General features: G+C 37.5%; 1 protein-coding gene across 2 annotated transcripts; it reads left to right on the forward strand.

Moving 5' to 3' along the window:
- Positions 1 to 4,147: 4,147 nt before the first annotated feature.
- On the forward strand, positions 4,148 to 19,247 carry WASHC3 (WASH complex subunit 3). Of its 2 annotated transcripts, none has more exons than XM_030960698.1 (7): positions 4,148 to 4,276; positions 5,722 to 5,820; positions 8,057 to 8,122; positions 9,408 to 9,536; positions 11,057 to 11,167; positions 14,427 to 14,491; positions 17,477 to 19,247. In XM_030960698.1, the coding sequence occupies exons 1-7, from the start codon at positions 4,226 to 4,228 to the stop codon at positions 17,559 to 17,561; spliced, it is 606 nt and encodes a 201-aa protein (XP_030816558.1). In that variant the 5' UTR covers positions 4,148 to 4,225; the 3' UTR covers positions 17,562 to 19,247. The 2 variants fall into 2 exon arrangements, with proteins under 2 accessions (XP_030816558.1, XP_030816559.1); XM_030960699.1 differs by having other exon boundaries at positions 11,060 to 11,167.
- Positions 19,248 to 20,080: the final 833 nt, after the last annotated feature.

Genomic DNA, 20,080 nt, shown 5'->3' on the forward strand with positions numbered 1-20,080 from the left:
GATTTTGTGTCCCAGCATGTCAGTCTGACAATCTCACTCAGTTAATAGAGCTCAAATACCTGATATTGTGCAGAGTACCAACAGAAAGAACACCTCTCTATATTAACTTTGCCAACCATGACTATCTTATAAGAAAAAAAAAAAAGCAGTAGTGTACTGTGATAAAATGTTGTTCCTGGATGTTTTTGAATAATAGTTACCACTACCAGTGAAGAAGCTAATGGTAAAATCAGAATGATCATTTGAAGCAGTTTTATTTCTCTAAAGACAATAGAGGGATTTACTTTAGGCCTGTCAAACAGCATAGTGAGGGGTTTTTTCTGCCTAAAGCCTTTTACTTCCAGTCTTTACAGCAAAATCAAAGGCATTCTGCTTTCTAGAAACATATTTTTCCTGTCATTCCCATACAAGACCCAGAACAGAAGTAAAAGAAGACAGAGATAACTCCTGTCTTAAGTATCTTTTTTGCATACTTTTGCAAGTGAAGGGATGTCTGGATGTTTCGCTAGTGTGAACTGCTCCGTACAGCATTGTAGCCCTCCTTATTAGCTGTAGTTAGATTTTAAAATATTCATTTGTTTGTTCCTATTTATGTGGGACACATAAAACCAGTTCAGAAGTAGGACATCAGTAAGTGAAAGTACAGTCACCTTTTGAAACCTAAGACCATATTATATTTCTCATAATCCTTTATCCTTGAGAGCTTTTGCTTTCCAGCTGGCACCAAAATTTACCTAAAACGAATATGAAGTTCCTTATAAGTTGCAGTGGACTGGTGTGTGCCTAAACTGTAAAATAAGCAGATGTTTCAAGGTAACAGTGCTCTGTTTATCTTGTATCCATCGTCTGACCAGAGATAGCCTTAACGGGGGGTTTAATTCACCTGTAGCTAAAAATCTTTGGGGCTGTGGGAGGAAGGATTGGCCTGAGGCACTGTTATCCTTTTGGTGTGTAGTGGAACTGAAACAGACATGGGTTTTCTGTCCTCAGAGCAAACTTCACACAGCTCCTGCCTGTGCAGAATATATCCACTATACTCAGGACCCATACAGACAAGGGCAATATTCAAGGGTATGTGCAGGTGCACTCTTGAGTCAGACTTTTTGGGTTTAGAATTGCTTAAGACCCAGGAGGGCAAAGAACAGAAATTCTTTTGTTCTGTAGTTAATTCAGAAACCAGGATGTTTGCTTTTCATTCTCTGTTTTTAAGGACTACTTAAAACTGTTTACCCAGAAATGATCTTGCCAAGTTCAAGGCTCTTCATTTTATACTGGAAAGAAGTAATATGGATATTTAAATTAATAAATAAATAAGAGAGCAGCGAATGTTTTTTGCATGTTCTCCATGCTCTTTTGTACAGAACAAAATAATTAGTTAATCCTCTCATGTTGCCTCAGCACAGTACTTGGAAAACTGAAACTTGACAAACCATTTTCACAGAACTGCAAAACATTTATCATTTAGTTTCCATTTTCTTTTTTTTTTTTTTTAAGAAACCTACATAATACCTAACATTTGTATTTCTCAGTCTTTTTAACTGTGAAGGGTTGATAATTTTCTGAACTGTTTGCAAGAATTGTACAAATTCTGGCACACTTAGATTATTGAGATTGGAGGGGACATTGCTTAAATTCAGCATAGAGAAAAATCATTGAGGCAATATCAGTTTCATACAGAAAATTTTACTAGAATACCCTTTGCAAGCATGGATTTAGAGAACTCCATGGGAAATCAAGCAAATGTTAATCCACACTGATCTTTTCAGCTGTTCACTGGACCACCTTATTAAAAACAACTATTGCCCCTTGTGGAGGATCAGGTGACACCATGTCTGGAAATTTTTTTGGATCAGCTTTTTATTTCTGTTTAACTTGTCTCTCAGTTGTAGAGCTATTTGAGTTCTGGGCTGATTCTAACCTGAATGTGGTGTCCTGGGACCTGTAACAGAATATAAGCACACAAGATGCATATGAACATTGTAAGTTTCAGTAGCACTTGCCAGTTTTTCTCAGCTTGTGCAGTTTTGTTTTGCAGTTGACCTGAGGCTCTGATTCTGTGCAATACATGGAGCAGATCAGTTTCAATGCTATCAAACCCATGTTCTTGCCTTTACTTTTCTGTGTACCCTAATCACAAGTCAGGTATTTTTTACCAGTGATGAAGATGGAGCTCTGATCAGTTCTCTGTACACACAGCTTTTCCACTCTCAGCATCTGGAAAGCTGACATCTTCAAAATACTAATGTTCAACCAAACTTCATTTTGATAACTCTTAAACACTCTTTAATCTGTTTTCCTTCACTGGAAGGTGGAGCTATAGAACAGGACCTTTAAATGGCAGTATATATATGTATACATGCATAGGGTATAAACCTGCCAGCAGTCACACACTGTACAGTACTTATTCCTCAATCTGACATTTATCATCCAGCATGAGTGCTGATAAAAAACACATTTTCAAATCGTACACACTATAAGTCTGGATGTTACCACTCAATTATTTTTTATAAATCCTCTCCTTGGACGTTCAGGCATTTATATTTACAGCTGAACAAGTTAGTTTAATGTAAACTTTTTTAAGAGGTTTTGTAAAATTTGGATCATTTCCTCCTTTCTGTTTTTTGCTTTTCATACCCTGCATTTCCTAACTCCAGCTGGGAGGAAAAAGTGCTGCGTTGCACTTTTCTATGCAGTATTTTTGAGCAAATTAAAAGCAGGAAGTACCAGAAAGTTCATAAAATAGCATATTCTTGGGAGATTTCTTATCCAACTTTACAGACCAAGACATTCAGATAAGATCTGGCTATGCATTTACATTAATTTTCAGTCCCATTGCCTGGAAAAAATGTATTATAGGCACTTAATGATAAACGAGATTAATCCTTGAATATAATTTAGTTGGAATTTTAAGGTAATTATAAAAAAATAACTCAAATTAGTGGCAAAATAACTCAAATAAACAGCTCTGTTGCCCAACACAGATTTGCACAACTCCTGCAAGCTAGGGATTGAAAGCTAAACCCACTGAATTTTGTAGGTTAGTCTGCTGCTCATCCTTTGGGAGAGGTGAGAAACTGAGCCAACAACATGTCAGTGCTCCAAAGCTGAGTATGAATCAAGATGTTCAATAATCCAATTAGCAGGGACAAAAAAACTTTGCTATACTATCTTAGTAAGAGAGTAATAATGATGTGCATATGACAGCAGGTTAGTAATAAATACATTGTGAAAGTAATAAAGCCAAACAAGCTGCTTCAGTAAATAATTGAGAATGTTATGGCAACAGGAGTAACAGAACTAAGTGCTCTGTGTACCGCTACCATTGATTCTGTTTATGGGTTTGTATTCCACAAATTTGGAAAACTGTGATGATTTGGAAGTAAACAGAATTTTGGTAAGTTTTAAACCAAAATTAGTATAGTACATTTGGGATTTAGTCTTCAAAGTATTGCAGTATAAATTAGTGTGTCTTTATTCATCTCATCACAAAAGAAGTTTCCACCTGACAGCCTCAGACTACAACGGTTTCTTAACTGCCCTGAATTTAGGAGGGTTCATTAAATGCAGCAGTATTTAGATGTAACCATGGAGAATTTCCACTAAATACGGAAATCCACTACAGTTTCATAGGATTTACTGCTGTAAACAAGGACTCCAGATCACCCCAAATTTGTCTTTTTCGGAAGAACCCAGAGCCATTCAGGGCTCCTTATTTTGACTCCCCACATCCAAAGCGTGGCACTTCCCCACTCAAATTATGCATATGAGCATAGGAACAGTTCCTTCTCTGGCTTTTCTCATTATTTCCTTGGTGTTTGACCGCAGGGGACGACACTTCCCAACCACCGCCATGCAGGGCCCTGAGGTGAGGTCTGTGGAGAGCTGGGTGTCAGTGTGACACCCGCTGGCACGGCCGGGCCCCTCAGCGGCCGCCAACACTTGCATCGCAAAATGCAAAAAAAAAAAAAAGCGGGTGCCAAAGAAGGCACCCCAGGAGCTCGGGGTTTATCCCCGCGGTTTATCCCCGCGGTTTATCCCAGGGCACAGCCCGCCGTGAGGGCGGCGTTTCGGGACTGCGTTTCCCATGAGGAAGCGCGGGCAGCGGGCGCGCCCCGCCCTGCGGCGCTCGGTGTTTGTTTCCGGGCCGAGGCTGCGGAGCGCGGCCGAGCTGCGGAGCGGGGCAGCGCCTGGCCCGGCCCGGCCCGGCCCGGCCCGGCCCGGCAGCATGGACGAGGACGGGCTGCCCATCGTGGGCTCCGGCATTGACCTCACCAAGGTACGGGCTGCGCTCGCCCGGCGCTCCGGGGCTGCCGCTGCTCCTGCCCGGCTGCGCTGGCCCTGGTGCTGGGCGAGCCCCGCGTTCCCTGGGCTCCGGCCCGGCCCGGCCCGGCGGCTGCGGGCGAGGGGAGCTCCCCATGCGGGGGCGGTGCCGCCCTCGCACCCGGGAACGAGCGGGCTCTGGTCCTTACCTGTGTCTCCAGCTGTTCTCCTGGAAGCTCTGCGATAACTTTGTATTTAAAGACTAAGCCGTTTCAAACATCGATCTGGGAGGCAAATCCCGTGCAAAGCTGTGTATTAATTTCTTTAAATGTTGTAGAAACTTTCTTTTTAAACTTAGTTTTCTCAATAGAAAGCGTAAAGACAGGACAGTTCCAGTTCACCCAGTGATTCTTCCATGTTCTGTGCCGCCCCACAGACTTCTGCTGAAGTCATAAGCAAATGCAAATTTCTGCTTGGCAAATTTTGGAACCACAGAATTAAACTTCAGCAGGTGCTGTTGTACAGTGCACAGGCTGAAGGCTCGAGATAGTGACAACAAAAGTCTCACAAAAAGGATGTTTTAAGATGGCCATAGTGAATTGTGTATTGAAAGCACTGATAAATTAGCAGCTAAAGAAGAGGTGAAGACCAGAGGGTCACTGTATTCACCAAAAAAGTGCAGCAGAATCTTGGCTGCCGATAATATTTCTTGTAAGTCTTCCACTTAAATCAGTGACAATTTCATAGGCTGATTTCCTTTGCGAAGGTTAAGACTGAAAGCAGTTGTCCAAGGTTATTAACCCTGAGGCACTAAAATTTTGTACATAAACTTTTGTGTGCGAATTCCCGAATCCAGTCTTCTGTAATGGTTTAAATAAAAACGCCAACTCTGTGTTACATTATGACCACCATTCTTTTTGGCAAATATAAGATTCTGCATTTTAGTCTGAAAAGTATCTGAACATCGAAACTGATTTGGAGTATAACTTTTGATCATTTTAGGATAGTCTGGCCTTGCAAATGAGAACCAGTAGGGCAGCCACTAAATACTTAGAAACATCACTACACTTCAGTTTTCATCATGGCATTAGTTGTAACTGAGTATTAGTATGGTTGGCCAAGTTTGTTTTTCCTTTTGATTTTCAGGAATATTCACAATTTTATCTGAAGGTGTTTTCTTTAAGATAACAGTCCTTCATTTCTTGGGTCTTGTTGCCTTTTCTATGTGTCCTGTAAATTCTCAGCTGTTGTGTTAGTAGATTTTTAGTGGCAAAGGATTTGTATGAGTGCATATGTGTATTAGAAAAGGGGTTGTGTATGTATGCATTCATAGCAGGCACACAAAAGACAGATTTCCAAATAATTTCTTCTTAAAAATATGCATTTTTAACAGATATTTCAATCCAAATGTGAAACTTGACATTGAAGTGTAACCTAATTTTCTTACCTTTTTAAATGCAGGTTCCTGCTATTCAGCAGAAAAGAACTGTAGCATTTCTAAACCAGTTTGTGGTTCACACAGTGCAGTTTCTCAACCGCTTTTCTACTGTTTGTGAAGAGGTATGTTTATTATTTTCCTAGCTGTCCCTTGATACAATTAAAAGAAATTCAAGAAATGGCAACCAGTCATTTAAACGTTTTTGATGCAGTAATAGTGGTAGCCTAAACCAAAAATGTAGTCTGCTTTCTGTTGAAGGTTTCTCTTTAGTAAGTGCTTAAGACAGAATTTTTCCCCAAGGGATCCACATGAACTCCTGATTGTGCCACGCTCCGTCCTGTTTTCTTAAACTTTTGCATTTGGAACAGACTTTGAACTTTTTGATACAGGGAATTTATTCTGAGCAGCTTCATCTGTGGCTCTGATGTTGTTATGAAAGAAGGATGCCATGTTCTTGTGGTCCATTAAAAACTTACTTTCAGATTTTATCACCTTTAATTTAAGAGAGTCATACGCTAAGCACTGAATGCAAATAGTTTTTTTGTTGAAAAAAGGACATTTTTGGCAAGTGATTAGTATAGAACATGAAGCCTTTAACTTCAGTTTCCTGCAAAAAGAGAGAAAAATAAAAATATTTAGGATTAGTAAGTTTATGTGATGACTTTAGAGTCAATGGAAATACACCAGACCAACAAGATTAGAATTGTCCACTGAACAGGACAAGAGTCCTCCTTGTAAAAAGGGTGTTTTCTAATGTGGCTTTGAGGGTCACCTTTTTGTCTTCAGAGGTTTTTTGTACTTTTTCATTAGTTTATTCAACAAAGAATGCTATACAGCTCTAGCCAGCTGAGCCAGAGCAGCAGTCAAATCCAATTAGACTAAGCCATGTAATCTGAGAAATTCTGTTATTTGTTGGTGAAGTTTAGAGCCAGACGCTTGACAAGTATAAGATTTGCTATTACATGAATATATGGAGCTTCAGAGGAAAAAAAGTCATTTTTCCTAGGTTTCTAAACTTGTAACTTAATAGGTGGGACAGTGTGACCGCCTGATGATGCTGTTGTCAGTTGTCCAAGAGTCAGTTGTCACCTGATATCAGTATTCCCTCTTCCACGGGCCCTCTGGAAATCAGAACACGTATATTTAAAGCCACCTTGAGCACACAGCAGCACTGTGAAGTCTGCCTAATAAAACAGTTATTAGTTAACCAAAATGTGCTGTTATTCAAGAGACTAAATAGTTGCTTTATATACTCCTTGAGAAGTTTTTCGTATTCATGAAGTACAGAAGTGTTTTTAATGTGAAAGGTCGCAGTGTAAGTCAACAGAAGCCAAGAAACTCAAAATCAGGGCTGACACCCTTAACTCTAAATTTCTTGGCTCTTGTCTAGTCAAATAGACCCATAAAATTGCATAATTGTCTTTTGTACATCTTTCCTCCCCCTTATCCAGTTAAATGTAGAACACTTAGTTCCTTCCAATAGGAGCTGACTCTTCTTCGTGAACAAAGGACCATCTGTAAACAAGTCAGTGCTCTATCCAAAAAGACTAACTCCTGTCAGTCTCCTACTTTTTCTAGCATATTGGCAGAACTGCCATTTTCTTAGGGTGTTAAAGTTCTGCTTCAGAGCCAGGCAGAATCTTGCCAAGGTGCCAGAAAGCTGTCAGAATGGTACGTATCTGCCAGCCAGCACTCTAGCCAACTTCACTTGGACAGGTCTGGTGGAGTATGGTAGTGATTAGTTAAAAGACTGGCAGTTCTTATGGAGTAATTTAGAAAAACTTAAGTTGTATTTAAAAAAAAAAAGTCAAAATTTGATTGAGGTACGCCTGGAGCATATAAAGTGTCTGGTTAGTTCTGATTCATTGTGGATTTTGACTGTATAGAACTTTGAATCACCTGCTGTATTAATTATCAGATTTTCTCTTTGTATTTGCTCAGTTGCATACACACACATCATGTCTTTTCATCTTCCACATTTGGAAAAAGCTTTGAAGAAAGATCTTTCAGTAACTGGGAGAGTACAATGTGTCTACCATTATTCTCCAGTTGCCCAAAGTAATACCCTATTTACTTTGGCTTTCTTTTCTAAATAGTCTGTCTTCATTTCTGTCATTATATGGGAAAACCAACTGCAGAGTAAAATTATTTTAAATTTCTACCACTGTAGCTACTGTTCTAAAAAGGGTTGTCATTGCTTCATTCATTTCGTAATGTGATAATCTCATTTACGCTGTACTCTGCCTTCAGCAGGGAGAAGCTAAAAAAAGTGATTTTTTTTTAAACTAGCTGCAAACTCTTTTATATGTCCAAGTGCACAGGGGAATGTTTTCACATCCTGATTGTTTTCTGTTGTAGAAATTGTCAGCACTCTCCCTCCGTATCCAACAAATTGAAACCACACTCAATATTCTGGATGCGAAGGTTTGTATGGATATTGACTTAATCTGCTAACAGTGACAGCCTCCTAGATTATGTGAACTAGCTTCCTTTTTAGAGTCTGAATTGAGCAAATAAGTTTTCATAGTGATTTGAAGGAGCCTGATATCAAAATCCTGATATCAAATCCTGATATCAGAAATTCTGTCTTTAACTCTCTTCCCTAGTTAATGCCTTACTACTTGTACTATGTAACATTTGAATATGTATTTGATACAGAAGAAAGGAAACAACAGTAGTGGAAAATTTGAGTTTGTTAAGCATGTGGAACAGGAAAGGAACACTTTTTTGCCATACAAAGGCTAATAAGGAAATTCTTTCCCTCTTTGTAAAACAAAAGTATCTTTGTATGTTACTACACTGTAAGGACTTCAGCTGATGTAAGTAACTAGAGAGAAGCCTTGTAAATCCTTTTGTTATTGAAATGTGACCTGAACTGGATCTAAGCTAATGTAAATTAGCTTGATTTATCTTCTGTAGCTGAAACAAGAAAAAGATATAACCTGTGGTCTTAGATTGGAAATATAGTATTTCATTTACTAGGAAAAAAACCATCAAAATCCCAAAGTCAATCAATCACCCACTATAAAATTTTAACGAGTTCTTCTTTCAATAATGATGGAGGCAGTTTCAGTTGGCTTTTCTGGGAACAAGGGTGGGATATTTTGAAAACGTTCATTAAGATCTTTGTGGGGAAAAAATAGTGTAATAATACAAACAGAGCTTACTAACTCTTATTTATTTCAAAATATTTAGAAATTATTTGAATTGATGATTTTTGCAGAATTCTTCATAATCATGTTAAATAGAATTTCCTTCAAATAGATTTGTGGTGTTTTTAATATCCACTCACATCATTTCCTTAAAAAAAGTGAAAGATGTAGAAAATCCAAAAATTTGTAACCAGTCTCCCATCTGTTAGGTGATAGAGCTGTTCTTGCCATGATTTCTTTCACTGCAGGGGAAGTAGCAGAGATTGCATGGCTCTCTTGTGGTTGATAAATGCAGTAGCAAAATGCTGGGAAGGTGTGGAAGCCTTTCCTGCTCTGCAGCCCTGTGTTAACAGTGAAAGTGTTTATTGTAGATGGCAGCTGGATAGAAAGATTTTTTCCCCCAATCAAAATACCAAAACTAGGGGCAGAAAGTTACAATTCTGCTAATGTAAAACCTACCTGGACAATAAATGGTAAGCAGGGTGCTGCAGATTTTGTTGTATGTGTAGTCTTATGAAGTGCTCATTGCTTATTTTGATGATGTTTTTTGCATTCAGTTATCCTCAATTCCTGGCCTAGAAGATGTCAAATTTGAAGTGTCCAGTGCAAATGTGAACAGTGTTACAAATGGTCCTGTGGCACAGGCTGCTACAGATCAACAGACAGCTGGATCACCTCAGCCTGGAGTAAGTAATGCAGCATAACTCATACCTTGGAGGAATAGAGCACTCCAGGTCAAGTTTTTAATGTCATTTGCAGTAGATACAAGAAGCAATTCTATTGGAAGTGAGCAATCAATTGTAAAAGTCTAAGACTAGGCTTTTCTCTACTGGCACTGTTTTAACAAGTGACTTAAAACAAAAAAGGCTATACCCTTTATTAACTATGTGATTTAAATAATTAGAACTAAAATCTAATGCTAAATTTCTCCTTCCTTCAATCACACTAAAATATGAACAGGAATTACATCAGGGTGCTGGGAAGGTCATGAATGAAAATAACAGTTCAAATCACATCATTGCCACTCTTTTCTCCTTTCTTCAGAATGTAAGCTTTTAACTCAAATTGGAATTTCTAGCATGCTTAATTCTAGAGTTTATTACATTGAAGGTTTTCTGTATGTTATCCTCCTCATAAAGTAAAGGCCATCTTATTGCAATCAGCATTAAAATACTACCCCTGCAACTAACTTGTTGTCATTTTGAGGAATTTATTGTGTGTGGTTGGTTGATTTTTTAACCCAGACATTTGAACCCCATGGTCACCACTTAACTAAGTGAGGCTTTCAGGCCCATTTATAGATGGAGTTCTTTTCCTGGTTTCCCCTTACAGTTTCTTCTAATGGAATCCTCAATTCTGATCTCTGTTCATTCTCTTATTTGGTGGAAATTGCTGTGGAAGAGCAGTAGCTGGAGCACTCTGCTGCTTTTGCTTGCCTGTCAAAGATTGTAACTCTGATTTGCAGCAGGGGAGATGCTGGACAACACTGCATGTTCCAGCCACATTAGGGAATGACTCACCATGAGTTCATTTTCTTTAAAATGTTCCTCCTCTCAGATATGGAAATATATAAAGTATATTTAAGTATATAAAGTTCATATATTTCCACACTTCCACGTGGGTAGTTTTGTAGAAAAAATACATTTTCTGTGTTCTTTTAAAGGTACAAGAGCTTCTTGTCATTTTTCATTTCATTTAAATTAAATACTTACAAGGAATCTTTGATTTCATTACATTAGCCTTTGAGTAATGATTTATACTCAAAAGTATAGTTTAGAAGTTACATGATATGCATGAAACCTTTGTCAGGGAATCAAATACTTTGAGGGAAAAGGGCATTGGACTACTGGGGGAGATTTATAGATATACTTCTTATAAATATTTTTTATAAAAAGATTGTTCACATTTAATACTGTGATATTTATTAAATGCAACTTAACAGGGTTATTTGGTTTTTTATGTGTTGTTCAATAACTTCAAATTGTATCTAAAAGTAGAAAGACACTCTTGTAACAGTGAAAAACAAAATAGCTGGATTTGTGATTTCTTACATCTAGGAAACCTCTAATTTTATAGTATGGATCAGAATAATCTTGATGCGGAAGAGTTGCACTTTACCTTGAAATACCCAGTTTTATTGTTTGGACTCTCTCCATGGCTGTGGTGTGGGCACCTAACCATTAAAGGCTTTGTTCTTCACATGCAGCAGAATATTACACAAGAAGAAGGGTTACAGAAAACGGAGGTAGTAACAGAAAATGTCACAACTGTGGCCAAGGATCCAAGATATGCCAGATACCTCAAAATGGTACAAGTGGTAAGTCAGTTCTCATGTCATTCTTTGGCTAGCATGTTATTTTTTGGTGGAATGTACCACACAGCTGTAAGTGAACCTTTAATGTCTGAAAACATACATTACAACAGCAGTCTTTAAGGTAGGATAACATCATAATATTCTAGCACATCTTCTCTAATAAATGAATTAATGTAGTATATTCCCTCAGACAGCTTCTGGCAGGATCTTTCTACAAAATTCTGCTGGTAGACTTGTGAACTGAAGTGTGAAATGTGTAAATGCAAAGTGATATTAGCCGGAGGCACAGAAGATGCCACTGAAAGTGGAGTTGTCCTGGCAAATTGGAGTCATTCCTTGCATACAGACTGATTATAGCCTGATTTTACTGGAGGGTACAAAATACAGCTTTGCAAGTATAGTCCAGAACAAGGAGTACTTGATATTTCTGTAAGGACCAAAATAGAGATACAAGGATTGCTTCACTATCTGGTTCCACTCCAGTTTCCTGTTATTTGTGATGCAGGTTTTGTTTACATCTTTATCTGTGGTCTGTGCTACAGATAAATAGGAAATAAATGATTGTAATCTCAATACATGTGTGAAATCTAATGAAGGAATGAGAAGTTGAATGGGAGACTATTTCTGGTATTTTTAAGAGGTCATTTCACATCCACAAATTTAAAAATGAGATTGGAAACAAAGAGTTTATTTCAATTTATTTTCAATTTGTCTGTGGAAATTTTCCTCTAAAATACATATTATAATTCTGGAAAGTATGACTGTATCATAGTATTAATAAAATGTTGCTTATGTGAAAACTAACTTCATGGTTGCACTCAGTCTTCAGAGAAATTATTACAATTGGTCTGCTTCATCCCTTGAATGGTGTTCCAAACCTTGTTTTTCACTTGAATCACAAATTGGAACTTTATGAGTAGCTCATTACAAACCACTTGGAAAACCTAGCAGTGGGATAGTAGCAGAGAGTAGAACACTATGTTACTGTATTGATTTAATGCCAGACTTCAAAGTGGATTTGAAAGTGCTGGATGGTCTAATTACTTTGAATTTTTTTTTTTTTTTTGTGACTGCTAGAGGAGTGAGATCTCACTTTCCACATTTCTCCTGTGTACTGGCAGTTCCTGGTGACTCCTCTGCCAGTTGTAAACAGTGTGGTAGGAAAGTCAAACTAACATACTACAAATTAATATGTGTTTTTGTATTTGCCAAACTTGTCTCCTTGTCCGGTCAAGTATTTCAGTTAGTGTCATTTATTTACCCAAATTAAGTTTTTAGCTGAAGATTTGTTTGAACTGATAAATTATTTATTACTCACAATGTTTGTAGTATAAAAGAGCACCATTCTAAACTAAAAGTAGCTCTTCCGTGAAATTGTGACAAACTCATTTTGGTGGAGTGCAGTTGAGGATACTAAATTCTTACTTCTTAAAATTTACAACAATATTCTAAGAAATCACACAAAAGCAGTACCATATTTGCAGATTAAAATTTAGGAAGCATGAAAGATAAAGTAATTGTAATGCCCTGATTGTATTATAAACAGATATAGATACAATCTTCATTGTTTTCCTTCAGATAAGAAGTCTAAAGAGCATTTTGATTAAACTTCAGATTAGTTTTGTGAATCTGTGATATATGAGGGTACTGAGAGGATTTTTTTTTCTCGCAGATTTTAATGCACACAGTGTTAGAATAAAACATACACCAAGTGTGAACATAAAACCAACCCATTCTTAGAAGTCCTATACCAAATTCCCTTTGATTGAAATGAAATATGAATTCTGCCGTGCCTGATCTGATTCCATTCTGTTTTTACCTGGTTTGAATTGATGTATAAACAACTCATCAGTGACTTCTGAGGTGGGGGAAAGTACCCTAAGAGCAGTCAAGCAGGGGAAAAGCATTAGTACACGATGGTGTGTAGACACACAATCCCTGGTGTCCAGATTTATACTAGAATAACTGAATTTTTAAACCGTCATGAAATACTCAAATAAATATTCAAAATATTCACCTTTGTAATGCACATTAGTTGTGAAGTAATGAGATATTCTTTTATTTCAAGGTATTACATTGCAGCTTACTTGAGTGACCTTTTTTGACATTATTTCTGATGGTTTGGTACAACTATTTACCTGTGTGTGTGCTGTTCCACAGTGCTCATGCACAAGCCTTAATTGTGATTCTTATCTTGGAGCTGTCACTAGAATCATGTCTTTCTCTGGAACATTAGTCATGCCTGCCCTTTATTTTAGCACTATTTTACTTGCTTTTGGACAAAAGATACTAGTCCTACGCCACTTTTCATTTCGAATTTCTTAGACCACCAGTAACTTTGTTCCTTTTGAATCAGAAATTGTATCCTCGTTTGGTTTGGGGTTTTTTTCCCATATCCTATATTGGCATGGAGTGATCCAGATGGTATTTCTGATGGTTTCCAACAGGAGATGGCAAAGCAACAAGTTGCCTTTGAGCAACTGTAGTGGAAACATAGGAGCAGTTTGTTGGAATGTATCTCATGAGAGGACGTGGGTCTTGGATATGTGATCCAAGATAAGAGGATGTTTAGGTGTTGATGAATAAAACAAAGTGAAGAAGCTGTGGAAGGACTTGCAATGAAGGGAAGGAATTTTTTTAACATGTACATATTTGGCTGAAATCTGTCCACAAGTCACAGAAGATTCAAGCCTGACTGCACAAGCATCTGTATTCAGAGAATTCACTTTTAAATTGTGCTTCTGTTCTCATGTCCTGTTTGCCTTTTTCTCCATGCTTTTTAGACTTCTCCAACTTTTAGCACTGCCTTACAAGATCCTTCTGGAGTGGTAGCAGATGCACTTCCCTGGTTTTCTCCTCTCACTTGGGTAGACCTTCAGCATGCCCAAGTCTTTCCTAGCACAATTTCTCTGCCGTCTTAGTGCTACTTTGTGCTTTCTCCACATTCTTACCCATTCAGATAATGTCAGCTTCATAATTTTGGGTGCACAAATTGCAAGTATTTCTATCCAGTCTTGATTCTTCTCTCCCTGCAACTTTATCTAGATGTTTTGCCATAAATAGAAGATGGATTAAAAGGGCTTTTAATCTCAATCATTTCTTGCTTCTAGGTTCATATTGATGGGAACTGAGATTAATGTTCCATGCTGTTGTTTGACAAGTGACATGCATAAATTTATATGAAAGTGTGGTTTAAACTGTGTTATTTAACTCGCCTGTTTGTGTCCAGTAGTTTTATATTATGCTTCCTCCTGCTACACAGGGTGTTCCTGTAATGGCAATACGAAACAAAATGATTTCCGAGGGACTAAATCCAGATCTTCTCGAGTAAGTAATTTGTGACTCCCAGTAGGGCTGCAGTGCAAGTGTGTGTTTAAAAAGCTTGGAAAAACATGTGCTTAGAAAAGGTTGTTCAAGGTGTTCTGAACTATAGCAGTGCCAAACAAGCATCTGACAATGTGCATTTAGCAATGAGGACTCAAATAAAAGGTCAGTAGCCATTTGCAGTGCCCTGTGTGGTTTTTCCCAGATACTTGCTTTCAACACTCTGATAAGAAAATGTCATTATTGTAGAGTAGTAAGAGCAAACTCAGTCTAATTTTGTTGAATGCTTGAGGGACAACACAGTTTCCAGATTCCCTCACTAGATGTAGTGTCTAACTTGATTTCAAAATTGACAGCGTAAATTGAAGTCAGCAGTTCAAAATTTTGGCTGTTCATTGAGTTAATCTGATGTAAAGAATACTAAGAATAGATAGTAACTTTCAAAGCTTCTTGTCTGGGCATAAACGTTAATTTCAGTCTTACTTTACAGTTGACGTTTAATTTAGTTCTACTGTATTATTTCACAGAATTTGTTAAACTGATTAAAGTATTAACTTTCATTTTTACCTTATAGTCACCAAAATGTTTGAAGTATTTTTGCATTCTTTTCAGAAACTGTCAGGGTATTAAAAAGTCCATTTTTCATTTCCAATGAAGTCCTTTTACATTTTGTAAAGGTTTATTCTGAAACTAGCTACTTGTTAAATAAAATAAACCTGAAGTATCATCATTTCATGAGTCACTTTAGCTCCCAGTTACTTTCTGGTCTGGATAAGCCTAAAGTAGTTAGGCTCGTTTGTTTTCTTTACTGATTGAATGAGAAATAAAAAAAAGACCTTGTGCAAGTTGGAGATAGGTTTAGCAAATGTGGGTTTTCTATATGTGTGTTAAATGTATTGTATTTTTTGCTGTGTTTCAAGTCCATACCTTTCTATAAATGCTGCTATTTCTTCATGTTTGGGTGGATTTTTATAGTACATAAAACAAAAAGATAACAGGTTAAAATTTCAAAAGCTGTTTTTTAAAAAGTGTCTGCTTTTGGATTGCCTATTTTGCATTGAGACAGAAACATTATTACTGTGGATTGAGCCTCACAGAATATGTTTGGGGTTAGATCTCAAAATTCATCTTCAAAGATCTGTGCAACAGTAATGCTTAGTCAGATTTTCTTTAAAATGTTATTGGCTTGAAAAGTGGTTAAAGAAAACTAATTATTTGGCAAGGTGCATAATGTGGAACATGTTAAGGTGTCAGCAGTGGCTTTTCAATTTTCTTGCTTGTCATGGTACTGTAGGCTTCTTCTTTCATATGTGTCTTGCCATTCACACTGCATTTCTTGGGTCTTCAGCTTCCTTGGGTCTGCTCACTCAGTCCCAGAGAAAATTAGGAAAATGTACACATGGCTGTGTGCTCAGTCACTTACTGCAGACTCCCCCAGCTCCTTGCCATTGGCTGAGCATGGGTTATTTGTGGCTGTAGATGTGCTAATTCTAATGATACAATATTGTTTCTACACTCTTCTCTTGGCTTTTCCACCTCTGTTAATGCTCCTTTCGCAGCTTTTTACTGCGTTGGGTAACTGCCTGTTCTATCAAGCTCCCAGTTTACCTGTCTTTAATTTTTTTTCTTATTTTGTTATTTGTTATTTTGTTTCTTCTTCTCTTGCCTATCTTCAGTTCCAGAAGAGTTTGTCCTGCTCTCATGAGCTGAAGGAATTCAGCATCATCTTCTTGATAAATGAGAGGTTTTGCACTGGTCTCTGCAGATCACGTCTTTGCACAGCTCTTCTGTTTTGTCATTACCACAGCAACAAGGAATAATATTGTGAAGTGGTATTTGCATGAGAAAGCAAATGCTTTCTTCATTTGTTTTAGAGGTGTGCAGGGGGGAGGGAGAAGGCTCTTTTGCAGTTCTTTCACACACTTCTCATCTTTGCACCAAAAATGTTTAGGAACACTTCAAAGTTACCTTAGGGTTCCCAACAGAGAAATTATACTAAACAGAGCTAATGTTGGAAAAGAAATTCTATACTCCCAAGATAAATAAGAACAGGATGATTAATACAACTGTCAGCTTACTTTAAAATCCAGTATTTTATCCAAGAGATGTTAACTGTCATACAGGAAGTGAGGTTCTCTGAATGTCATTTTCCCCCAGATATAATTAGGTATAATTATGTTTGTATTTTCTACCTCGCTTTCAGCCTTTATCAGGCTCTGTATTTGCTTGTATGTCCAGTTCATTACAAGCTTAGGAGGGATAGTTCATGGAGAGCCAGCATCTTCAGGCAGTAATGTTAGTCTTTAGATGGCTTGCTTCTCTCACCTTCATTTCCAGTAGATTCCCCAAGCAAACATTTTGCCACAGTGTTAAGATCCATCCTAAATATTCTCTTTAAAACTAAATACAAGAGTGATCATTTGTAGTCAGTAAAAATCCCATGGCTGCTCTTGCATGTCAAATTTAACCCAATGTTCTAGCCAAATTCCACTCTGAGTAATTCTTTTTTGCTTCACTAAATTATCCCTGCAGTTTTAGTTGGATACAATATTGTTCATTTCCTGTCTTATTTTTTTCATGTTCTATTTACACTGCTCAATGGTGTACAGAATGTTCCTTTCAGCCCAACAACCTCCGAAGAATGAAAAAAAATTGAATTAATCATTATTGCCTGCTTTCAACTCTTCCTACAAGTGTTTGCCACTTCTTAACGATCTGTCATCGTTTTTGATGGCATCAAAGGCCTGCATTCACACTGGTGTCTACAGAGTTTTGATGTCCAGTGAGTTACAGTTTCTAGTGTTTGCCTTCCAGTTGCAGGTGAAGCAATACCACAAAGGTGTGAGTTTGTGAACCATAAACAGTTAATGTGTTAAATGTTGTGGCAATAAAGTGCCTGCAGTTGTCATGCAAGGACAGTGGTGTTACGTGCTGAGCTGCTTGTGCTCTCAGCTGGATTTACAGCACAGGATGTTTTTGTTCCTGCAGGACCCCAGATGCCCCTGTGCCTGCCTGGGGAGATGATGGCAAAGCAGAAGACAGTTCTGATAGTGAATCTTCATTCAGTGACTGAAGAGACTGATTCCAGCCTTTGGAAACCTTTGTTGAGTGCTCATGTGTTTGGAGCTTTGGCAGACAATGGTTTTGCGTGGATCACACGGATGACGTGGTTTGTCTCATGGTGTTTCTAAGAACTAAGATCCTCCATGTTCTGTTCTGGAAAGTTTGAACAGGCAGCATGTTTCAACCTGAGGCCTTCCCCCATGAAAATGAATCATGAGATCCTTGCAGTTTTTATGCTGCATCTTGTCAGATTCATTTCTGGTTCTGCTGAAATTACTCCATAGGGCTCTAAGAATTCCATACCTTTAAACCTCCTTGTCTCTAAAACTGCATTCTGGTCATAGTTAGATTTTCTGTGTAACACATTTAACCTACGTTGCCTTCTTTCTGCCTCATAACTTAAAGGTAAATTAACTTTGGAAAATGAAAGTGCTTCACTGATAAACTGTATCTTTTTTGCAATATCCTGTGTTTGCAGTGATGCAACAAGAATTACATATAAGTCAGCTCTCTTATGGTAATTGCAATCAGTGATACTCAGATTTGAGAAGAACTAAAACATAAGTGAAAAATATATTAAAACCCATTTTGAATCTGTTTTCATATACTGCTATTCAGTGCCACATTAGAGTCTGTATGAAGCTGTTAAAGGAATTTCTACTCTTGAAGGGTTGATTTATCCAGTTCAGGTTGCAGTGTTGTAGAAAGGTACAAACGTGGCAAGGTTGGTTTGAAAATGACACTGGGGAAAAAAAGCAAGAGACTGAGAGATCATTAATGGAATCTCACTACTTGTGATATTCTGCTATGTGGGTCAGTTGAAACCATTTTCTGACTTCATTGGCCTTTCTCAAAAGAAGCTGTGGCTGAACAGTTTGCTTAGGATGAGAAATCACCTCCAAGTTGGTGCCTTTGCTGATAATTTCAGCAAAGAAGCTAAAATTCAGGTTGAATAAGGATAAAACTACCTTGGCACATCTTGAGGCACTCATTGAGGAACAGTATAAAGAAATGCCGGATGTGCCCTGAAGATTCTCCTCAAAATTACTTGATGTACTCCGTGACTCAAAAATTACATTTCATTAAAGAATCTTCTTTAGTACAGTTTGTTCCACATGAAATCCTTTGCAATCTGTTTGAATTCCCCAGATTGTTGTGATTATACCAGAATGCTGTGTGCCGTGCAGTTATTAACTTTCTGGTGTTTCACATTGTTGCTGTGACCAAGAGAAGACTAAAACTGGATCTCCAAGTGTATAAGTTTGTTAGCCTTTATGACTGAATCAATACCTTCTCCCTTAGTTATTTGTGCCACTTCAGTAGGTTATCTGCTTTTTTTTTTCCTGTAACTTAAGTATAGCTCCCATTTCAGCCTAGCAGACATATTTATGCTCTCCATAACCTGTAAATCAGAATAATTCCTGAATCCCTGCAAAAGCATATATGCACTAGAGAATGTTGGGAGGTGGTATTTCAATGATGGGTTAATTACTATTGAACACTTAAAAATGTAGTTAATAGGTAACACTTGGCAAAACACAAAAATATTAACATATTAGCAATAAGTATTTCAAATGTAAATGTGATAATGTTATTTCAGAATGTATATATTGAAACACTCATGACTTTTTAAAATCTATATTTGAAAACTCATTTAAGCAGTCTGTAAAATAAAAGCTATACTTTGTAAACCAAAGTTATGGTTTCATTTTATTCCTGTATCTTCTTCTAAACAAGACAATGACAATTCTTCCAAAGTCTCTGAAATTCATGTTTTCTCCAGAACTAACATTGCTGAAATTGTGTCAACCTGCTAGCCTAAGGAGAGAGTTTTGGAAATTGGGGTTTGGAGTTAAAGTGGTGGCACTCTGACTGCAGGAGAACTGAGTATCCCATAGCCACTGTTCTAAGAAGCAAATTTAAGGAAGGCTGAAATTGATGTGTATTATATGTCAGATACTTTTGAACTGACATGGACCTATGTAAGGAAGTAGCATGATTTAAAGAGTCTAATTGAGACATAGTAGTTTATTATTTTTCTAAAGAAACAAGCAACAAGGTTAACAAAAGACATTAAAGAAGGTGTAGCTTGAGTTGTTTAACATTCTGAAGAAACTTTTTATTTCTGTAAAATAATTTTAGTTTGAAAAAAATTCTAAAATCAATTGTCTTTTACACCACTGCAGATGCACTTTTATGTGGAATGAAGAAGAAAGCGTCTGGCCTACAGACACTTGTTAAAATAAGGGATAATTCATCAGTAATTTTGTATGTCACAGAATAACAGTTTCATTAATAGGGATTATGAGTTTAACTGCTTAGGAATTGGATGATCTTTTCAGGGTACACGTTTACTGTGGAGTACTGGAACGTTGATAAACTTGCAGAAACATTAAGAAAAATCTTGCCACTTTGTCTCCTCTCCCATTTGAGTGGTAACTAAATCTAAATGTCTGAATTGTGAGGAATGGGGGAAAAAAAGATAAGACCATCCCCTTTTACATTCAATGTCACAGCATCCATAGTGTT

This window comes from Camarhynchus parvulus, chromosome 1A (genome assembly GCF_901933205.1).
Source record: "Camarhynchus parvulus chromosome 1A, STF_HiC, whole genome shotgun sequence".
In the NCBI taxonomy this organism is placed as follows: Eukaryota; Metazoa; Chordata; class Aves; order Passeriformes; family Thraupidae; genus Camarhynchus; species Camarhynchus parvulus.